The sequence below is a fragment of the Lissotriton vulgaris genome, chromosome 2_1 (genome assembly GCF_964263255.1).
Source record: "Lissotriton vulgaris chromosome 2_1, aLisVul1.2, whole genome shotgun sequence".
NCBI classification, from domain to species: domain Eukaryota; kingdom Metazoa; phylum Chordata; class Amphibia; order Caudata; family Salamandridae; genus Lissotriton; species Lissotriton vulgaris.
Window position 1 is genome coordinate 318,830,795 of NC_141687.1, and position 23,772 is coordinate 318,854,566.

The window sequence follows — 23,772 nt, forward strand, 5'->3', positions numbered from 1 at the left end:
AGATAGGTGAATGAGGTGGAAAGCCAGTAAGGGTTGGTGTATCTAGTGTATTGTGGATTGTTAGAGGTACAAGGGAGAGTGAAAGGGAGGTATCAGTGGAGGATAAGGGGGCGCTGTTGGGGAGGTGTGTGAGACGGTTAAGCGAGGGGGGAGAGGATGAAGAGCATCAGAGGGTGAGGTGGTGTGGGAGTGGGAGTCAGAGGGAGGGAGGAGGATAGGAGAGAGAGAATTATTAGAATGGGGGCTATAAGGGGGTCAGTAGGTGAGGCTGGAGGAGTCGCTGAGGTGTTGAATAGGGTGGAGGATGAGGGGGGATTATTCAAGAGGTGGTCAAAAGGAGGGGAGTGTGTAGCCGAGCATCGGGAATTCGGGGGTTGAGAGGGAGCCTGAGTAGGCGTGCGGGTATCAGGGAAATTAGGCAATTTAGGGGAATCATGAGGCGGGGTGGGCAGTGCTTAATTTGTAAAATATGAGGTGCAGGTGCTCAAATTCTTTTACGAGGCCACACCCACTTTCCCCAGTGGCCCCACCCACTGACTATTTGCTCTACCCGTGCTTAATTTGTAAAATAAAAAGTGCCAAGGACCTTTTCGGGAGATCACGACAGCCTGCACCACCCATTGCCCCTGCCAGTGACAGTACCAACACAACTACATACCACCTCAGTCATAAAAGTGATACAATGCAGACTTTTTAAAATGTATTTTGACTTATTAAACACAGTTGTTGTGCTCTTGTGAGCAGTATTTTACAGGCATGGTTGGGATTTTAATGCCTCTCCTCTCATATGAGTTCTAGTTTGCATATAGCCTCTAAGCATATGCAGTGTTTCATAATGACATACCGGTTTCACCTCTAAATATAATCTACATTCCCCAGTTTTCACAGTGCTCTAGTGAACAAACACATTGTCTGGGGTTATCAAAATTCTCTATTAAAAATGCACTGCAAGCTTTAAAAGCACGTCAGTGATGTACATATACAGTACCCATTAGCCGCGGTCGGTATTTGAGGATGCAGTGCATACAACGAAATTAGTGGTATTTATTTATATGTTTACTTACCTGTAAACCTCCGAAATCCATAGATTACAACCTCCGACCCTGCCCCTACCCCTCGTCACCGCCCGGCAGGTACTCCCACTACTGACCGCGGCTGGTACCCATAAAAATACTGACTGCACATTTTAGCAACGCATAATTGATACACGTTTAGCCTATTTTTCAGAATGCCACTGGAGGGTGCACTATTGCAGTTTGCATAATGGTTCTGATAGTATACATTGAGCAGCTGCGGTAAAATATGGTTGCGACTGCAAAGCCAATTGGAGGCCCCCGCCCTAATAGCATGGGTCCCACAACAGTAGACCTTGGCATTGTACTTGCACATGGACGGTGCCGGTGCCGGAGCCGGAGGCTTGATTGCTCAGGGCAGGCCGGCTTGGACTTGCATGAAGTGAACTGTTCCGTGTGCAAATACTTTGCCATGGTACGGGACCCCAGTAGGCTGCGCAGCCATGTTTTACGGTACTGCTGCAAGCCTAAGGGAAGGGGCCCCAGCCTCACAGATTGACCCAACACTGCCTGGGAGACCACTGGCCCAGGTGAGGGAAGCACACAGAAACCTACTCTACTGACTGTCAGGAGAAGGCTGGTCTGCTGGATGAAGGGAAGCAGGGCTGGTGCAGCCTGCAGAGCCTCTAAATGTTATGTTATGTTAATTCTGCTTATATAGCGCATGGCTACCCCGGCAATGGGGCGTCCCAGCGCTGCGGACATACCTAGAAGCAGTGCAACACAACAGAGAAAGTGGAGCTGGATGGAAGAGAATGGAGCTAGATGGAAGAGAACAGCCACATTTTAATCTGTTTGCGGAATAGCAAGTGGTTGGAAGTGGCCCGAGCCCCAAGGGGGATCGAATTCCACAGCTTCGGTGCCAGATGCCTAAAAGAGCGACCACCCGCTCGGCACCTACGGATCTTAGTCGTGCGTGCCAGTGACAGGTCAGCTGAACGAAGGGCGCGCGAGGGGACATAGAAGGAACAGAGTCCTTGCAAGGTTTGAGGGGCGGTATTATGCAGGATTTTATGCATTAGGCAGAGGCTTTTGAACTGGATACGTTGTTTAACGGGAAGCCAATATAACCGATGGAGAATAGGGGAGGTGTGGCATTTTTTTGGCAGAGCGAATAAGATGCGCGCCGCGGCATTCTGAGCTCTCTGAAGTCTGTGTATCACCGTCAAGTTAGAACCTAGCATCAGGACATTGCAGTAGTCTAGATGGGATAAGACTAAGGCCTGAATTATAGTCTGGCGGATGCAGGGCTCAAAGAATCCGAGGATAGGTTTAAGAGAACGCAGGCGACCATAGCAGGTGCCTGCCACTCTCTTGGCATGAGTTTCCATGGAGAGTGAGTTGTCCAACATCACACCCAGGTTTTTTACAGCCTCTTTGGGGACAGGGGAGGGTCCCAGAGTAGAAGGCCACCAATGTGCATCCCATTTCTCGGTGTCTTTACCTACAATGAGTATCTCCGTCTTGGAGGAATTTAGCTGGAGATAGTTCTGTGACAGCCAGTTCGATATAGCCAGGATATCTTCCTGGAATTTAATTTGGTCAGCCCCACTGTTCTTAGAAAAGGAGAAGATGAGTTGTGTATCGTCCGCGTATGATGTTAATTTGAAGTTACGATCCCTGGCCAGCATGGCCAGGGGGCGGACGTACACATTGAACAATGTGGGGCTGAGCGCAGAGCCCTGCGGGACTCCACAGTCCAGGGGATGTATATTGGATGAGTATGGCGGGGCGTGCACTTGGAATGAGCGGTCAGATAAGAACGACGTAAACCATCCCAAGGCACTCTCCCTGACTCCGATCTCCCACAGTCTCGCAAGCAGGATCCTGTGGGAGACCGTGTCGAAGGCCGCGCTCAAATCCAGCAGAACCAGGGCAGATGTCTCACCCTGGTCCAGCCCCTCCCTCAGATGTTCCGTGACGGCTAGCAGTGCAGATTCCGTGCTATGTTTAGCACGGAAGCCGTGCTGAGATTCGTCCAATATTCCATTCGACTCCAAATAGGTGGTTAGAGTGGAGTTAACATGGGCCTCCATCACCTTGGCGAGATAGGGGAGCAAGGAGATGGGTCTAAAGCTGTCAGGTCTAGTGGGATCTAATGATGGCTTTTTTTTTTTTATAACAAGTTATAAAGTTACCCCCGGAGGGCTGGACTTCATTACCGAGCAGGAGCTAGCCTATGCCTACCACACCCATGACCATCGGACGCAGACAGTGTCACTCTGAACACAAAGCTCCAAAATATAAAAAAGCAGCGTTGATACTTACGGTTTTCTGGTGGTGGTGGGCGGCCGGGCACTGGCATGCCTTTATTCAATAGGCGGCCTAGGCCTGCTCTGCCTGCACAGAAACCGACAGCCTGTGAACCCTGATAAGTAATGGCGAGGACAGGCATACACGTGGGTGTGTCGAGGAGTGGCATACTGAAAAAAATACACGCACACGCTGCCTGCTCCAGAGCACAGCTCAACCCCTGCAGAACACAAAACTCAGCCCCCTGCCCAATCAGTGTCCCGGGGCCGCGGCCCGCCCATTGGCAGCAACACTGAAGGGCCGCTGGCTATCCGCTGCAGCATCACGCCACTTAAATCAAATTTGAAATTGTTCATCATCGGCATCATTGGAATACGAGGTCTGTGGAGTCAAATGTGAATGATATGTGATGTGCACCGCGTCTGAGCCTGAGATAATTTAATTTTATATACTGACACACATTGCCTACCATATGACTAATTATATGACGTGCAGTCTCAGAGTTGCGTTGTGGTGTCAAATAGGTGCCGGGGCTTAGCACTGGAAAGCACCGGCACAAATTAAGCTCTGGGGGTGGGAGAGTCACATGTTGAGGGAGATGAAAGGGGGACAAGTACATTGGAGGACTGGGAGACAATAGGGGACTGGGAGATATTAGGGGACAGGGAGACAAGGGTGTCGTAACAAGTTATAATGTTGAGGGCGAGGTTGGTAAGTAGAGATTGAGAATAATCTGCTTCATTGAGGGAAGGAGAGTGTGAAATGGTGAGAGGGGATAAATGTGTCAGGAGGGGAAGGGAATAATTTTTTGTAAAAGTGATGGAGGCGGGGGAGGTCAAATGCTGTTGGGAAAGGGTAACGATGTTGGGTGTAAAAGAGGAGGAGGGTGAGTCGGGGAAGAGGTAGGGGGGTAGGAGAGACGATTGGAGAGGGAGGAACTGAGAGTTGGGGTAAGTCCAAAAGAGGAGACAGGGGGGCTAGGGACATGATGAGGGTTTTTGGGTCTAGGGGTTGAAGGGGTGAGAGGGAAGGGTTCAAGGATTGTGTGAGGGATTGGGATAGAGAGCTGAAGTGGTATTCGAAGATGTGGAGGTGGTTTTCGAAAGCTTGGATGAGAATGTTTCCAGATTTGAAGATGGAGATATCAATTTCTCCCGGAAAGGAAGTGGGGGGAGTGGTGGAAAGTTTCACACAGTATGGGATATTGCGGGAATTAGTGATAGGGAGGTGTCGGAGAAAAAGGCTTTTCCATTTAGAAGTGCGTTTGGTAAAGAAGATGTAGTTGGTGATAATGGAGGAGTTAAGGTTATTATGGTGATCAGCAAATAAGGTTTCTGGGTGGAGACAGAGAAGTTTGTGCTTGAAGTTTTTCTTACCATGTTTGGAGAGATGGGAGGGGTAGAGGATAGACCAAGAGTTAGGGCTGAGTTTAGAGATGGGTGAAGCTGAGATAGTGGGGGAAAGCGAGAAGGGAAGCATGATTAGGAATATAGGGAGAGAAAGTAGGAGCAAACCGGTTCGACCATATAAACCACAAAACAAGACTGTGAAAGCAGAAAGTGGGGGGGGGGGGGGTCAGGTAGCGTTTAGGCAAAGCAGACTCAGACAGTGAGAGAAGTGGGTGAGGACAGACGGCGGGACATCGTGTGGAGGGGCAGTGTATTCCGATAAAATATATGACAATTCTAAAAAAGTGGACAACCAAAAGGCGTCAGGTAGCGTTTAGCCAAAGCAGACTCATACAGTGAAAGGAGTGGGTGAAGCCAGACAGATGGACAATATGTGGAGGGGCAGCGTATTCAGATAAAATATACAGGAAATGGGGGAGGTATGCAAAATTAGACCAACGGAGTATATATCGAAATAATAAAATAATAGAATGTGTGGTGTACATTAATACAATTTGTAGTGCACGATAAAAAAGACGGGGAGTAGAAATATGTATAGCCAGGGGCAGATTACAATAATAAGGACTGGGGGTGAGCTACTGAAAAGGACAACATAAGGGGGGATAGTGTTGTCATACAGAAAGTACAATGATGAAATGATGACAAATCGCAACGAAGAATTAAACAAGTGTATAAAATAACGTAATACAATGTAGGTATAAACAAATTACAATTTACAAATTACAAAGTCTGAAACGCGGGGAACCAGCCCTGTACCTAAGCTGAACCATGAGGAGAAACACACAATCCTAGAGGACAGCAACATAAAGAGTCAGGGAAAATGAGTCAAAAGAGTCGAATATCACCATCATTCCTACTCCGCTGCAGTTCTAAGGACCGTCAAGATAAAAAGAGGGTAGAAATAGTAGTATGGACTCCACAGGAGTGCAAGATAAAGTAGTCTTGACGGTCTGGGACAGAGCAATAAAAACTTGCAGATCGGGAACGGAAAGAATAGAGCAACGTTATTTTGAAGGTGAAGGTAGTTATTAGGTTGTCAACAGGATATGAAAAACTGTAGAGACAATATCAGCATGCTATTCTAGTATTTATGCAGACCAACAGGAAAATGTTGATAGGCTATCTTAAATGAAGTCAAAGAAACATATAGGAAGGTCTAGACAGAAGGCTAGAGGAAATAAGTGGGACGATGTACATAGTTAGGCCACAAGGGGGAGCTCCACGCTAAGGCAAAATAAGAGAGTTCTATTAGTTAGACGTAGAAGATAGATCTTATCTGGTGCAGATTGATTCCTAGAAGAACAAAAGATATAGGGTATAGAAGAGAAAAACGGGGGCGATGACAGCAATGGGAAGATAGCAAGGAGGGGAAAATAAAACACAGTGATGGTGAGCGACCTAAGACTCAGTTGGGCTCCGACAAAAGTCTTCGAGGGAGCAAACAGAGGTTAGCAATGAAAGGGGTAGAAAGTGCCAGGTTGACCACGTACCAGTTCTCAAAAACAAATCAGGACCGTGAGGAAACCAGGAGACTGATTACTGATCAGTATTAAACATTTGAGCATCGATGGAAGTTGCTGGCAAAAATAGCATCTCTGACGAAGAAGTGCATGCCGAGAAATAGTCCACCGAGGCAGCAGGGACACTACAAGATGGCGGATTGGGGAGATGAGCAAGTGATCTAAAGAGGAGATCCCAAGATGGCCACGCTGTCTGAAAGTGTTTGTCTTACTTAAAGGAAAGAGAGATGAGAACTGGATGAAACCGACAAAGAATAAAGGACTTACAAATCCCAAACTTCTAATTATTTTCAACGCAAACTGCCTGCAAGGAATTGTCCTGTCTGGCAGCAGTCGAGGAACTCCGATTAGCGGCTTCTGATTGATGGATCCTATGTGGAATTCAGTGGTAGTTGTTACAGTGGTCATGTACAGATGTGTTTGTAGATTCTGTAAATCTCTTCCTTGCACTGATACATCAAGCATCAGTTACTTGTGATGGTGGAACATCTCCGTGCAAGGTTGGATGCTGGTCAAACGGCGGCGCTTATATTGTTAGACCTTAGCGCCGCCTTTGACACGGTAGACCACAGCATCCTCCTGCATCGGCTTGAGGAGACCGGCATTGGCGGTCAGGTGTTGCAATGGTTCCACTCCTTTCTAGATAACCGCTCCTTCTGTGTTGCCATCCCTCCCTTCAAGTCCAATTTCCAACCGCTGGCCATGGGGGTTCCGCAAGGGTCCTCGCTGAGTCCCACGTTGTTCAATCTTTACGTGAGACCGCTGGCTGATGTCGCTAGGCAGTGGGGCCTAACTTTGGTCTCATATGCCGACGACACACAGCTGGCGGTTACTCTCAGCGGGGATGCGGAGACTGAGGCCCCCAGGTTTCAGTCTGGACTGAAGGCGGTGGCTAGCTGGTTGACAGGCAACTGCCTTCAGCTAAATGCCACAAAAACGGAGGTGATGGTTGTCGGTAAGGGAGTGGAGCTGTGGGGTGACCAATGGTGGCCCTCTGAGCTGGGACCCACTCCGACCCCGGTATCTGAGATGAAAAACCTGGGGGTCTGGCTGGATGCAGCCTCTCCTTTGTAGGGCATACTAAAAAAACTGCGGCCTGTTGTTTCGGTCTCCTAAGGGGCTTGAGACCTGTTCTCAAGTTCTTTGACGCCCCGACCAGGCAGCTGGTGATCCAGGCAACTATCATCTCCCGCCTGGATTATGCCAGCTCTCTTCTGGCTGGGGCTAACCAGGCCGAGCTAACCCGTCTGCAGCGGGTTCAGAATGCTGCGGCGAGGGCGATTGTCGGCCTGCCCAGATTCAGCTCGGTGGCAACTGTCCTTCGTACCCTACATTGGCTCCCTGTCAGGAAGCGCATCCTTTTTAAGGTCTTGTGTCTCGCTTTTAAGATTCTGAGAGGTATTGGCCCGGAAATCCTATCCAGCTGTCTTTCCTTTTATGTTCCCACCCGCACCCTCCGTTCCCAGGGTTTGGCCCTTGCGGTGGTCCCCAGATTTAGGCTTAGTCGCATGGGTGGCCGCTCGTTTAGTGTAAAGGCCGCGTCAGCATGGAACTCCCTTCCTGTTGAAATTCGTCTGATGGAGGACCTCTTGACTTTCCGGAGGGCTTTAAAAACTTTCCTGTTTTAGCTGCTTTCATGTTTTTAGTTTCCTGTTGTGTTATGTTCTACCTTGTCTCTGCGCCGGGACGCCCCTTGGCTGGGGTATCTGTGCGCATAATAAATCAATATAACATAACATAACAGTTAGTGAGCTTCGAGATCATTTAGTGGCAGGACTGGTGGACCCCATCTCTGCACTGCCCTGAAAGGTATGCTGGATATTTAGAATGCATATAATGTTTCAAGCTGACTTATCAAGACTCGTGCTGTTGTGGTTTGCTTTGCGGCAGACTGGGAGTTGGCGAAACTGTTTATGTAGTGTTGAGGAGGGGGGCTGGTGGAAGGAAAATGGATTCTCCCTGGATCAGGGCACAGGGAAATAACTGTTCAGGCACTTAGCGTAGGTCTTCAGGGTGTAGGGATTCTTAGGAGCCTTATTTGTTTCAGGCCACCAGGTAACCAGTCAGAAATCTTGGCAAAACCTGAGAGACTACACCGTGGATTACTCATAAACAACATGAAAACACCAGACTTGTCCTTTTGTTTGTTCCCTCATTAGATGCGGTTACCATCCTGTCGGTGCCAGAAGTTGTCACTTTGGAAAATGGCTCATCCCAGAACCTCAGCATAACCGTGAAGTATATATACACCTTTTCATTTAGTCTAGTATAATTATGATGTGAAAAGTCAGGCACCAATATTCTGTCTGTACATTTGTTGTGCAAGTATAAATAGCGCCCTAGGCATCCCTCTTTATCCTCATTCAAAATAAAGAATGGTACAAGAGGCATTCTGGGACTGTAACTCTTTTATTTACATCCAAGTTGACCAGTTCTAACAAGACACTGTTCTTTCTGTTTTGACAGCTGGGCACTGAGTGAAGATTTCTTGGTTACTTTTAACATCACGTATGCTTCAAAGGATACCCCTGTCATCCAGCTCCCTGATCAGGTAAGACACAAACACAAACAGTCCATTTTTGAGTAGCCATTTAAATTCACATTTATCCACATGAAACCACTTTAATCCTCTTACTTTGGAAATGTCTGAAAATCAAAGTTTTATGGAAACAAGTTGTTGATTTGAGATATATGATGGAGACAGTTTTTGTTGAAGGTTTGGCTGCTTGGTGTGATCCCTGGCTCATACAAGAAACAAAATGAGAGAAAGATACTGGCACTGGCTTTTTCATTTTGGCAAAGTGCTGCATAGTCATTAAGTGGCTACATACTGCAGCAGCAGAAGTGGGTGTGTGGCTTTGTGATGCTTAGAGTGGACAAAGGGCACTTGAATGGATGAACATTTGGAAAAGCATCCAACATATTTGTGAAAGCAGGACATTGCTTCACCATTCAACTTCCTTCCTTTCCGCACTATAATAGTGTCCTCCTTGGTTCTTTTGATAAATTAATCCCCTGCAGTGATTTATTTTAGAATCTTCGTGAATCTGTTTATTAGGTCTCGCGACCTATCAATGCGCATGTGCATTGAGCGGAGCGAGAATTCAAGTGCTCAAAATGCTCGTGAAACCAAGGGTTTTTCGTGCGGTTTTCTTTGAGTTCACGTGAATCACGTGACCAAACAAGCGCGCGCATCAGCCTCCCTCCTAATTGCATTTTTTCACGGCCACACAGCACATCAAAGGGCTTCTCCCAGCGTGTGCTGTGCGGCTTCTCCTCCCCTAATTATTCATGGCTGGCCGACCGCTTGCCTGCTTCACGTTCTGATTTTCTCTTGGTTCTGCCCAACGTTGCTGTATTATTTTTGGCGGCATCTTTCCTAATCGCGTACTCTTCATAACCTACTAGCGCGCCTTTATACATTTCACGCGCCCCCTTACCTCCTGAGATAGTATTTGCAATACAAACAATGGTGTCCGCCGCATATTTTTTTCACAGCAGCCGCTGGCCGCACGCCACTCCTAACATGGGAGCATACAAACAATGGCAACCGCTTTTCAAGCTTCTCATCGCTGGGGGACCGCTTTGTAATCTCTGCTGTATTTGAATTTAAAATTTGAATTTAAAAACATTTGTAAAGCGCTCTTTTACCTAGCGGTTTCATGGCGCTGCTGTCTGCTCCCCATACCGTAGTGTTTTAGCAATCTCTGCTGTCTGCTCCCCATACCGTAATGTTTTAGCAAAGCACATTGCAATACAAACAATGGTGTCCGCCGCATATTTTTTTTCACAGCAGCCGCTGGCCGCACGCCACTCCTAACATGGGCACATACAAACAATGGCGACCGCTTTTCAAGCTTCTCATCGCTGGGGGACCGCTTTGTAATCTCTGCTGTCTGCTCCCCATACCGTAATGTTTTAGCAAAGCACATTGCAATACAAACAATGGTGTCCGCCGCATATTTTTTTTCACAGCAGCCGCTGGCCGCACGCCACTCCTTACATGGGCGCATACAAACAATGGCGACCGCTTTTCAAGCTTCTCATCGCTGGGGGACCGCTTTGTAACCTCTGCTGTCTGCTCCCCATACCGTAATGTTTTAGCAAAGCACATTGCAATACAAACAATGGTGTCCGCCGCGTATTTATTTTCACAGCAGCCGCTGGCCGCACGCCACTCCTAACATGGACGCATACAAACAATGGCGACCGCAGCTTTTTTTCCACCACAGTAGGCTCCATTGTATTTTAATTAATCAGGTTTTTTTTTTGTCCGCTGCATATTTTTTTTCACAGCAGCCGCTGGCCGCACGCCACTCCTAACTTGGGCGCATACAAACAATGGCGACCGCAGCTTTTTTTCCATCACAGTAGGCTCCATTGTATTTGAATTAATCGTGTTTTTTCCACCAGCTCCGCACTCCCACTTCAGCAGTGGCGCTGCGGCTTGAACAATGGCGTGTGTTTTTTTGTTTATTTTCAGCACGCTTTCACTTTCACAAAGGCGACACATGCCTTTGTATTTGACCGGCTCATCTTTTTTTAAGATCCCCGGACTAGGAGCAGAGACAGTGGTGGTAAGCGAGGCATAATGCAGCTTTCTTTCCTCTGACACTGCTCTCAGGACCCCACCTCTGCTGTTTTGCTTGTTTTTTGTTGTTTCCAAGTGCCCCATGCCATGCTTGCACGTTAAGAGGCAACACCCCTTTCTTTAGATGAGCCACGTCTAAATGATGGGGTTCCATCGCCATTAAATGTGTAAAGAAAGAAAATAAGCAGTTTTGTGTTCAGAAAAAACAATATGTTTTACAATATAAGCTTTAAACAATTTAAATAAACAAATTTGCGTACCTTCATTTTGTAACTGGGCTAAGCTATTGTACTGCATTTCCATTTGGTTCAGACAAAAAACACAGACCGAAAGTCTGCAAGAGTGTGAAACATCACATGTTTTCACCAGTTGGAAATGAAACAAGAACAGGATACTTTAGTGCTTTAAGCTGCGTCATAAAGATTGTAATCTGTTGCCTGGCAGCATCTGTGAGATGCAAATCAACTAACCGCAGGAAGCTAAGCTCCGGAAAAAAATAGAAGTCACTGCTGAAGTAAGGGGTAAAAACACAACTCCCCCTTCGCATACGTTTAAATGCACGGAAAATGCTATTACTTTGTAGTTGTCAAGATAAATAAAAATGTCATGTTTGCCTATATTTTACAAAGAGAACGGACCCAGGAAACTCTGTCAAAAGCCGTAAAATACATAACCAAAAAAAGATGTAAATTAAAACATTAGCTTTACTTAAAATACTGTTGGCCAGGCCCCTTGCCCCTATGCGTCTTAGTGTCACTGCACCTGCAGCACCACTAATGCATACATGTAAATCGTCAGTGTGAACTATGCCCATGCTGTTAATAGGATCTCTGCTAATATTACAAGGAACAATTTAATAACAGCCCCAGCAACACTAACAATACATATTAAGTCCAGTAATCAAACAGCAAGTATTAAATCGTAATTAAGCACTAGTCCGGGCCATTACTACAGTTTCTGTATTAAATATTAAGGGACACCACCACATCACTCAGGGACACCATCACACCACTCATGGACACCACCACATCACTCAGGGACACCACTACATCACTCAGGGACACCACCACATCATCACTCAGGGACACCACCACACTACTCAGGGACACCACCACACTACTTACTCAGGGACACCACCACACCACTCAGGGACACCACCACACCACTCAGGGACACCACCACACCACTCAGGGACACCACCACACCACTCAGGGACACCACCACACCACTCAGGAACACCACCACATCACTCTGGGACACCACCACATCGCTCTGGGACTCCACCACATCACTCTAATACACCACCACATCACTCAGCACCATGACAGCATCACTCAGCACCACAACAGCACTGTCCTTGCTGGCTAACAACAAGCATTCCCATAGCCAATAGGACTCGCATTAGGAAAGTGTAAGCTATTGGCTTTGTAAATAACAATGCTATTAATTTATATATTTTCAATGCCAACACATATTAAAAAAAAATTGTAATTTACAATACCAATAGCTCACACTTTCCTAATGCGAGACCTATTGGCAACGCCAGTGCTTGTTTAACATTAGCCACCCATTACGCATGTTTATGATGTGCCATTCAAATGTTGATTAAAATATACTCTTAATATTTCAAACCAAATTATGGGGTGATATCCGTGTATCTATTATGCTGTATTTAAAAGTAAAATTGACTGTGAAAAGGCCTGAGCCTCTAAATATTATGAATGTTTATTTTAAAAAATGAAGAAAGTTACGTGAATGGGCACTGTAACTTGCACATCATCATTTCACCAGTGTAAGAAAGCCTAAAGAATGATTCTGTAGACTGAAGATGTGTCTTTCTTTTGCCTTTGCTTTAAAAGTTGCTGATTGTACTATAAAGAAGGAAACCAAAGGTCCGAAGTTTGTAGTTCTGTTCGCAAATACTGATCTCAATTTGCGACCAGTATTTTTGTGCGCAGATAGTTTTTTATTCCCTCAAACCAACTTATGTACAAATAGGTCAGCCTGCAAAAAAATTATGCAGAATGGGATTTGATCTGATCTATATCATTAATATTTATGAAGTCGGTTGTTTATTGCAACTCACCGAAATTGAAGAAAATCACAGGGCTGATGATTGTGATTGTAAGTAAAGTACCAGTTCTTAGGATATGTGGCTGTAGAAACACATGTTCCTGTATGTTTGTATGCTCCCGTCATCTAGTGTTGGACATAGATGTTTGCAGGTTGGTTTTCTTCAAAGAGCTTTTTGAGTCTGTTGTGACTCTACCTTTAGCCCACGATTTAACAGGATATAAACTTCAACTTAGGTTGTTTTTTTCCACCATCTGGTTCAGATGTTTGCATTTCTTTGTTGGGACCTTTCAGGGGTGTGGAATTCAATAAAATATCTACTTATCCATGGGGCAGGTTGCTTCATAAATCTACCTGTCCTATAACAAAATCCACTTTTCCCTTCAGTGCCTTGTAGTGCGGCGACACATTATGGCACCAATCTCATTATACAAGAGTTCTGATAAAGCCTCTCTGATTATGCCAGGGCTCATACCATAGTATTGTTTGAATTCTTGTAATCCCCTTATGTTCCCACGTTTCTGAAGATCTACATACAGGGGCTGAAGATAGTGGTAAGCAATAGCTCCAGTGGAAGAATAACCTTTTGAGTCTGTGCCAACCTATTCACTTGCATGTTTTAAGGGTTTTCAACAACTCTTCTCTAATCGTTTCCCATACTGAGAAATGTTGGAAATTTACTCCTGACAATGGCAAAGATAAACCTTCTTCCAGAGTTGGGAAAAAAGTGGTTGGAAGGAAAGTGAACTTTCAAACACGCAGATTTTCGAATGGGCAAATCTACCTATGTACATTTGCTCATGCTAAAATGCAGTTCACAAATACTTTCTAGGAGTACTAAACACATGGGAATTCACGAAAGCCAAATAGCTGCCTTAAATGCGAGGACATATACCATGGGTGCCTTTTTGAGACTTTCTTTAATAATTGGGCCCCTAATTTGGTCTGACGTTGACCATGACTTTTTGCGTTTATTAAAATTCTGTCTCTCTCTCTCTATCGGCTTGCTTCACTGTGACTTGACTGCATTAGGCTCTTTCACAAAGAGGATATTGTCAAACAAAGTAGTTTTGTTCAGTGCCAGTAACTACTGTGGCAGTATGTGTTTTTTGAGACAAAAACTATTTTTGCTTTTGCCATTGTTTGTTATAATGATGAGGGCCCGGCAGCTCCCATACCAATAAGGTTTTACAAAAACCATGCTAAAACAAATCACACATTGACAAAACTAAAAAGCTGACCACCAATTTCAGACCTACCTAGTTTGCCAATGCTTGTTTATTTGTGTTTGCCATAATCCTATTGAAACATGTTACACTGATTTTCTATTACAAATATTTTTGGGACATACTAACATGCATCAACACATGTTACTAAATGATACTGCAAAGAAATGGTACCTCAAATTTTACAGTAATTTAGCTAAATGTTTTCTTTCATGCTTTCATTTTTTATCAACATTTTATTTTGAAAGCAAAGAATTATCAATCTTGCTTTCAAGCTGCTGCAAATATTTGCATCAAATCAGAGAGCATTCTGGGAGTATTATACATAGCCTCATATTGCTAAAATTAGAAAACGTGTGTATACATTTTTTTATACTGGCCCCCTGCCAGTAGTGCAGTCCGAACTTATTACATTTACTTAGAGCGCGCACTCTAATAATGAAGGCTTTCAATTAATGAACCATAAATACAAGTTTGAACAGCATTAACATATGGACAAAAATATTACCTTAACTGCAGACAGTGCTCTTCCCTAATCCATAACGCGGTGCTGCAAACTGGTAGCTAAAGGGTTTGGGCTGCAGGGGTTTGGGCCTACTTGTCCCAAGGACACAATACACATGAAAACGTGTTGCCCTTGACCCCAAACAATATGTCCTGGGCATCAGGCTATCAGAATTCCACATCCCTGGACCTTTGATGCCAGCCCTCATTGCTTCTATCCCAGTGATGGGAAAACTTCACTGTCTTTCTTGAGTAAGAGCTGTTGAGACCTTAATTCCAGCGACCCATCATTGCCAGTCTGAGAAGGAGAAGACCAACCTTGAAGATCTTGAGGCAGCTTCTTCAAGGAACCAGGCTGTATTTGGAGAATAACTGCCGGAAGGTGTTGCAGAGAGAGCACCCTTTTAAGTCTGCTCAATTTCAACTTGTGTTTGTCTACCCAAACACAACTGGACAATAGGCTCGATGCGGAAAGTGTTTCAGCAAAAGACCATCCAGCATGGCTGCGAGTGCCTCTGGACATACCATAAAATGCAGCAAGAGTCCCCCAAGATGCTGTATCTGTTCAGGCCGGAGGGCCTCCTCAGCACTAAATTAAAAGACAAAAAAAAAATCCTCAGCACACGAAAGTCAAGTCAAAGTAATTCTTGTTCTTTTCTTTTTATTCCTTCGGTCTTCAAACAGCCGACACGTGTTTCGTCGCTTACAAGGGAATGTCGCTGTAGCGACGTCACCAGACCTTTCTTCACCCATCACGAATCTGAGACTGTGTGACACACTTGGACTTTTGGATAAATGCACAACTATATTGGATGTCGCTAAAAACAGGAACCCCTTTGTTGTTTGGAATTATCACCACAATATAACTTTGATAAAGTCACCGGTCGATTTCCCTTGTAAGCGATGAAACACTTGTCGGCTGTTTCACAATAATTACTTTGATGTATTCTATTTGTGCGCACATTCTGCACTGTGATAATCATTGTGACTTGACTTTCGTGTGCTGAGGGTTTACTTTTGCATTATAGTTGGCTTAGATCTGTGGTTCTCCTCACCTTACAGCCCCAAGACAAAGATATGCCTTTTCATATCAATATTTTTGTTATTCTCCTGAGTGGCGCCCTTGTCCTAAAAAACAATACAACTGTCCAGTAGTGTCTGACTAAATTCAAAGAGGTGGACCCATTAAGCCTTCAGCCAGAAGAAGGGGAATAAAGCCCAAAGGTCAGTTGTCCTCCAGTGCCCTGGAGCCAGAGCTTGAGGAAGAGGAGCCTGCATGCCAGAGCACAGACCCTAGGATAAATACCACATCTAGTACCCCTGTTGCACCTTCTACGGCCTAAAGTGAACCCCACAAACTTTGTGCTCAGAAGAGGTCCCAGGTCAGGGTCGAGCACCGCTCCCAAGGGATTGGGCCATCTGGCCCCATGCCTAGCTTCAAAAGGCAGCTTTGCGTAAAAAGGCTCATGAGGCTGACACCTCTCGACCCTGAGAGGTCTTCACCCAGAGCAAACCTCTAGCAAGGTACATCAAGCAGTGCCAGCCATCTATGCCATCTTGATGCCAAGGTCGAAATAACTGGTGTCCGAGGCAACGTTGACATTGACACCCTGACCTGCCCCTGGATTGACTCTGAAAAAACCTTATTTCCAAAGGTGAACTTAAGGGAGGCCCAATCGTCTTGCAGCTTCCTGGAGAAGATCCTGACCAGACTCCCCTCACATGAGCAATCACATACACCCCAAAAAGAGAAAGTTCACGTTTGAGGAACAGCTCTCACAAAAACCAACTCACCTTCCCCCTCCTAGAGAGGTTAGAGATATGACCACTAGTTCTCCACCCCAACCCCTTACACCAAAGCAATCTACACCACCATGTATGCCCCACACAACCCCTCCTCAGTCACTGCACTCCTCCTCACATTTTGGTCACATTGGTTAGATAATGTTAGCTCATACAACACTCAGAGACCATATTACGAGCCTGTTCTACCCACGGAGAGAGATAATCCCTGGGAGGAGAATTAAGGCTTCACCTTCCTCCCAGTAATACTGCATGCTACACGGTTACCGCAAGTCAAAAGTGTCAAACTTCGTGTGGTGCGGGACAAGGTCGACTTATTAGTGGCGAGACTATCCAGGATGGAAAAGTCAGTTGAATACTTTTCTATACTACGCAGCATGCTCAAAACCCCAGTAGAGAACTTCAGCACCTGGTCAAAGCTAGAATTGTGACCGCTCCCCTGATTAACACCATGCGCACTAGCGGAATTCCGCTCGCACGCTGGGATTTGCGAAAACGCACTTAACGTGACGAGCTGGGCTCGTCATCAGCATGCGAGGAGGCTACGCCATGACGAGCCCAGCTCGTCATCAGCGTGGAAGGGGTTAAAAAAAAAGATCTATGAAGATGCCCTAGTGTGCATCAGGGACCAGGTCCAGCCTAACACACTAGTGGTCCATACTGCTAGAAGAAGGGCCTCAGCCAAGTGCACATGGGATACTCCTCCACAGTGGAAAATTGCCAATTCGGTCAGGCTTCTCTATAGTTACAAGAGCCATCACTGGAATGATATGGAGGAAATAGTGAAACAGCTGCTCGAAGCTCATCGTAAGAACAACCATCAACTGGTGACAGAAGCGAAGATAATTCAGAACCCCAGTATCTGCTGTACTTTGGATCTGCCTGATGCTGTCTTGTATGAAGTTAACACCAGTGTTCAGCTGTGGTGTCATGCCTGGCTGAGGGTCTCCAGTTTTAGGCCAAAGACACAGTAGGATTTCCTTAACATACCCCTAGATAGCAAGCAACTGCTCGCCCCTCTGGTTCATTTAATGCTAGAAACGATAAAGAAAGACCAGATTGCAAAAGAGATGAGCGCTTTACAGATCTCAACACATTGTATTGTATTGTAATTGCATTTGTATACTCTTACTACCCCATACGAGACATCGAAGCACTTTTTCAGCGAGCAGCTCACTACTTCAGAACTCATAAAGGATTAGTGGTGGATTAGCATTGTGAAATATGAAAGTAATTTGAGTGGTGGATATATGTCAGTTCAAGTTTCAAAATAAATTTATTAACAGATTAATAGCAGAGTTAATACAGTACAACCACAATTAAAAGGAGAAAATAAATACAGTTTAACCGTCGGGATTATGAATTACACAATAAATTTGAAAAAGAGAAATGATGTTGGCACATCAAAGAGATACAAGGTTGGAAAGTCTGAAACAAATTAATTTATTATGTAAGTTTGCAAAATAAGAATAAATAGAGTAAAACTGATCTGAAATATTACAGTAAAAAGAAAAGGAAGTCATGGGGGCTTAGCTACCTCTTGCTGCAGGGGAGTCTGGGACAGAGAACGCTTGGCACTGGCATCAATAAAGAGTGTGACGGGTGTCCAAAGGTCTACTACTCGCTTTAATGCCATATGTGGGGGATATACATATGTTGTATCTAATCTATGATTATAGCAAATAGCATACCACCATGCCTGATATGATAATTTGGTAAAGTCCTTCCAGTTCCTAGTAATCTGTTGGAAAGCTACTGCCAATAGGAGATCAACTATCTTAGTGTTTAAATCGCAGGTATCTCAGATAGAAGACGTACTACCTAAGAAATTGTGTAAAATGGAGAAAGGGTGGCTGGAAGAGAAAATAGAATTAATTTGGGACCAAATCTGAGCCCAAAACTTCTGAACAGGGCCACAGTTAAAAAGCAAATGAAGTAAATCAGCATGTGCCGAGGAACAGGTCCAACATACATCGGAAGTTCCAGGGTGTCTTTTGTTAAGAACAGCCGGAGAAAGTAAAAGTCTATTATAAACGAAAAAACGTGTCTGTGTAGTATTTGCAGCACAAGACGAGTTCCGCAACTTGAGCCATATCCTGTCCCATAATTCCACAGGCCAGGTTACATCTAAATCCTCCTCCCACAAAGTCTCTACCTTAGATTTTGTCCTTGGGATAGAAGGTCTATTTCGATTGTAGAAAGCTCTAGTGCCGAGAGATAACAAAGGTCGGAGAGCTAGTGTATGTGGATGTTTAGAGGAAGGATTCAGAGGAGAGTTTGTATGTTGCACGTAGGCAGAGTGAATTGCATCTGTTAAGATAGACTACTTAGAGCGGTATGTGGCTGGTAAAGCAAATGAAACTGCAGCCTGTGAGAACGGAATGAGCTTATTGTGGTCATAAAGTTGGCGTACCCAAAGTAGGCCTCGTTGTCTCCAGGACTTCCAAAAAATGGGTTTGTTGCGTAACAGGATAGAAACATTGTGCCAGATGGGCTGGTCAAGAAAGGATGATAAAAGAGGGGGCGGAAGAAGTTTGGAGGTGTACTTAGTAATGGGAGTAGAAACAGCTTGTGGCTTCCGAGAAAAGGAGAGATATTCAGAAAACAAAAAAGGGGAGAGAAAGGACATTTCGAGCTTTGCCCATAGAGGATGGGGTGTGGGGATATCAGAGAGCCACTTCGATGATTGATTTAATAGAAAAGATTTGTGGTATATATAAAAGTTGGGATAATTTACTCCACCCTCTGTCTTTGGAAGAGATAATTTTGAGATGGACATTCGGGACTTTTTATGTCCCCATAGAAAGTTAGATAAAATAGAGTTGATTTTTAAAAAAATGTTTAAGAGGAATGGAGAGCGGGATGTTGGAAATCGTATAAAAAACTATAGGAGAGAGCATCATTTTAATGGTGTCCAACCTACCCCACCAAGACAAGTATAAAGGATGCCATTTCGCAGTTAAAGTAGATAATCTTTGTGCGCAGTTTTCCATACATCGACTGATTGTACCAGAGATGGAGGAAGTAAAATGAAGACCTAGATATTAAATGATTTGGAATTCCACGTAAAACCTGAAGCTGTGAAATCAGCCGGAAAGGTATACTTAGTGAGTGGTAATATTTCGCATTTGTCTTTATTCAAATTGTATCCAGAGACAGAAGCAAAAGACTCAACTTCTCTGTAGAAAAGTGGGGAGAGAAATTTGGGGCTGTGAAAGAAATAAAAGGACATCATCAGCATAAGCTGCCATCTTAACATGAGTTTGTTGAAAGTTAAAACCGCGAATATCTATATTTTGACGAATGCGTATCAAGAAAGGTTCTAAAGCAAGATTGAAAAGAAAAGGAGAAAGTGGACAACCTTGTGGTACACCCCTACCAAGGGAGAAATAAGAGAAAATGCCTCCATTTGCTGATACAGCCGCTCTCGGATTTGAATACAGAATAGAAATCAATACGGAAATTTTTGGCCCAATACCAAACCAATCTAACATACGGAAAAGGTACGGCCATTTTACTCTATCAAATGCCTTCTCAGCGTCTAGAGTAATGGCCGCTAAAGAATCGGACAAATAGGGCGATTTAGAAAGGACATCAAAGAATAGTCGACTATTATCCGTTAGTAATCTACCCTTAACAAAACCAGACTGTTTCAAACCTAGCAAATTAGGCAGTTGTAATTCTAAACGTAAAGCTAGGGCTTTGGAAAAGATCTTGTAATCAATATTCACCAAGGAGTTGGGACAGTAATTTTTGCAAAATTGCGGATCTTTGCCATCTTTAGGGATGAGGCAGATAAGAGCGTCTGAAAAAGATCCAGAAGATGCACCAGATTGTAAAAAGGCAAGGTTGAGAGTATGAAGTTTAGGAATAAGCAGAGAAGCAAAATGGGTAAAACATTCTACAGTAAAACCATCTGGACCAGGAGCCTTGTCATGTTTGAGTATTTTTAAGGCAGTATGTAGTTCCTTCTGCGTAAGATCAGTTTCTAACGATGAAAGATCAGGATAATCTTTAGGGGAACGTTGGATCTTGGAAAAGAATTGAGTTATGATGCAGGCAGTAGAAAGAGTCTCAGAAGTATACAGTGATTTATAAAATTGAAGAAATTCATTAAGAATGTCATCATCTTTGGATTTCAAGGAGTTATCAGGGCTGTGTATTGAGTCAATGTTAAGTTTATTTTGCTTGACCTTTAAATAGTTGGCTAATAATGTCCCCGCTTTGTTTTGACCTCCATAACATTTTGCACTAGATTTTAGTAAGTAATTTGAAGCATTGGTGGTTGTATCTTTAGTGAATTGAAATTTAACTTTGAGCAGATCTGATAAGCATTACTTCGATTTAGAAAAGTAGTAAGAGTGTTCTAATTTCTTGATTTTGGCAAGCAAATCGTTTGTGATACGTTGGGCTTTCTTTCGCTTATTTGAGACATATCTTATAATAAAATCCCTAGCTGATGCTTTAAAAGCATCCCAAACTACAGGAAAGGGGATTGTGTCTGACTGATTGAAGAGGAAGAATTTGTGAAAAAAAGAAGTGAAAGATGAAGTAAAATCCACGTTTAAAAGCAAAGTGTTATTTCAGCGCCACTTCCGAGTCGTTTTAGGTTTATACAAAGTGTCCAAGAGTATGGCAACAGGGGCATGGTCAGAAATCAGGATAAATCCAATGTGTGCCGAGATGAGTGATTGAGAAATATGATGCGAGAGAAAAAAGTAATCCAATCTTGACTGAATGTGATGGGTCTGTGAGTAAAAAGAAAATTCTCTCAGTGTAGGATTGCATAATCTCCATGCATCAATCAGGTTATGTTGCTTAATTGTTTGTGTAGAAAGTTTGTGAGATCTGTGAGGTATGTAAGGGCTCGATGACTCTCGGTCTAAAGAAGGGTCAAAAACCTCATTACAGTCTCCAGCAAGTATGAAATTATCATCATATTGTTGTGTTAGTTGTTGATCTAAGGAAGTCCAGAAAGAAGGGTCTCCGCCCGTGGGTGCATATATATATATTTAAAATTGAAAGTGGGACACCATTAACCGTGAGCTTAACAAAGACCCATCTACCCATTTGATCAGTACAATGCGTTATTGCCTTAGCCTAAAGGGATTTGCGAATAAGTATAGAAACTCAATTTCTCTTGCCATCTCCCAGGGAAAAGAATACCTCTCCTACCCAATTTCTCTTCAGCTTTGCGGATTCTTCAGCTGATAAATGTGTCTCCTGTATACAGGCAATATCAGTATTAAGCTTTCCCAAGGGTGTCAAGACCCTCTGTCGTTTGATTGGTGAGTGCAAACCCCTAAAGTTCCATGAAACAACTTTTAAAGGCATATCATAAAAGTATAAAACTGTAGCAAAAGGCAATGAAGATAAAATCTTAATCTAAGTAAACTGTAATCAACATCAATGCAAACTGGATATAAATTGAAACATTTGAAAACACGGAATGAGAAGGAAAAGGAAAAAAGAACAAGCACTGGCGTTGCCAATAGGTCTCGCAGTAGGAAAGTTGGAGCTATTGGTATTGTAACTGACAATTTTTTTAAAATATGTGTTGACTTTGAAAATATATAAATTAATAGCATTGTTAATAACAAAGCCAATAGCTTACACTTTCCTAATGCGAGTCCTATTGGCTATGGCAATGCTTATTAGCAGCAAGCAAGGACAGTGCTGTTGTGGTGCTGAGTGATGATATGGTTGGGCTGAGTGATGTGGTGGAGTCCCCGAGTGATGTGGTGGAGTCCCCGAGTGATGTGGTGGTGTCCCCGAGTGATGTGGTGGTGTCCCCGAGTGATGTGGTGGTGTCCCCGAGTGATGTGGTGGTGTCCCGAGTGATGTGGTGGTGTCCCTGAGTGATGTGGTGATGCCCCTGAGTGATGTGGTGGTGTTCCTGAGTGATGTGGTGGTGTCCCCGAGTGATGTGGTGGTGTCCCAGAGTGATGTGGTGGTGTCCCAGAGTGATGTGGTGGTGTCCCAGAGTGATGTGGTGGTGTCCCCGAGTGATGTGGTGGTGTCCCAGAGTGATGTGGTGGTGTCCCAGAGTGATGTGGTGGTGTCCCAGAGTGATGTGGTGGTGTCCCTGAGTGATGTGGTGGTGTCCCAGAGTGATGTGGTGGTGTCCCAGAGTGATGTGGTGGTGCCCCTGAGGGATGTGGTGGTGCCCCTGAGGGATGTGGTGGTGTCCCAGAGTGATGTGTTGGTGTCCCTGAGTGATGTGGTGGTGTCCCTGAGTGATGTGGTAGTGTCCCTGAGTGATGTGGTGGTGCCCCTGAGTGATGTGGTGGTGCCCCTGAGTGATGTGGTGGTGCCCCTGAGTGATGTGGTGGTGCCCCTGAGTGATGTGGTGGGGCCCCTGAGTGATGTGGTGGTGCCCCTGAGTGATGTGGTGGTGTCCCTGAGTGATGTGGTGGAGTCCCTGAGTGATGTGGTGGAGTCCCTGAGTGATGTGGTGGAGTCCCTGAGTGATGTGGTGGAGTCCCTGGGTGATGTGGTGGTGTCCCTGGGTGATGTGGTGGTGTCCCTGGGTGATGTGGTGGTGTCCCTGGGTGATGTGGTGGTGTCCCTGGGTGATGTGGTGGTGTCCCTGAATGATGTGGTGGAGTCCCTGAATGATGTGGTGGAGTCCCTGAATGATGTGGTGTAGTCCCTGAGTCATGTGGTGGTGTCCCCGAGTGAAGTGGCGGTGTCCCCGAGTGAAGTGGCGGTGTCCCCGAGTGATGTGGTGGTGTCCCCGAGTGATATGGTGGTGCCCCTGAGAGATGTAATGGTGTCCCTGAGTGATGTGGCGGTGTCCCCGAGTGAAGTGGCGGTGTCCCCGAGTGAAGTGGCGGTGTGCCCGAGTGAAGTGGAGGTGTCCCCGAGTGAAGTGGCGGTGTCCCCGAGTGATGTGGTGGTGTCCCCGAGTGATATGGTGGTGCCCCTGAGAGATGTAATGGTGTCCCTGAGAGATGTGGTGGTGTCCCTGAGAGATGTGGTGGTGTCCCTGAGAGATGTGGTGGTGTCCCTGAGAGATGTGGTGGTGTCCCTGAGAGATGTGGTGGTGTCCCAGAGTGATGTGGTGGTGTCCCTGAGTGATGTGGTGGTGTCCCTGAGTGATGTGGTGGTGTCCCTGAGTTATGCGGTGGTGTTCCTGAGTGACGTCCTGGTGTCCCTGAGAGATGTTGTGGTGCCCCTAAGAGATGTGGTGGTGTCCCTAAGAGATGTGTGGTGTCCCTGAGTGATGTGGTGGTGTCCCTGAGTGGTGTGGTGGAGTCCATGAGTGATGTCTTGGTGTCCCCGAGTCATGTGGTGGTGTCCCAGAGTGATGTGGTGGTG

General features: G+C 45.1%; 1 protein-coding gene across 3 annotated transcripts in view; it reads left to right on the plus strand.

Annotated features, from left to right (window-relative positions):
* CTNS (cystinosin, lysosomal cystine transporter) overlaps positions 1 to 23,772 on the plus strand; it is a 397,045-nt gene that overhangs the window by 75,511 nt on the left and 297,762 nt on the right. For all 3 annotated transcript variants that reach the window (XM_086955022.1, XM_086955024.1, XM_086955023.1), the window contains 2 exons: positions 8,415 to 8,493; positions 8,722 to 8,806. In XM_086955022.1, the coding sequence (XP_086811148.1) occupies positions 8,415 to 8,493; positions 8,722 to 8,806 (164 nt within the window). The remainder of the gene's footprint in view (positions 1 to 8,414; positions 8,494 to 8,721; positions 8,807 to 23,772) is intronic.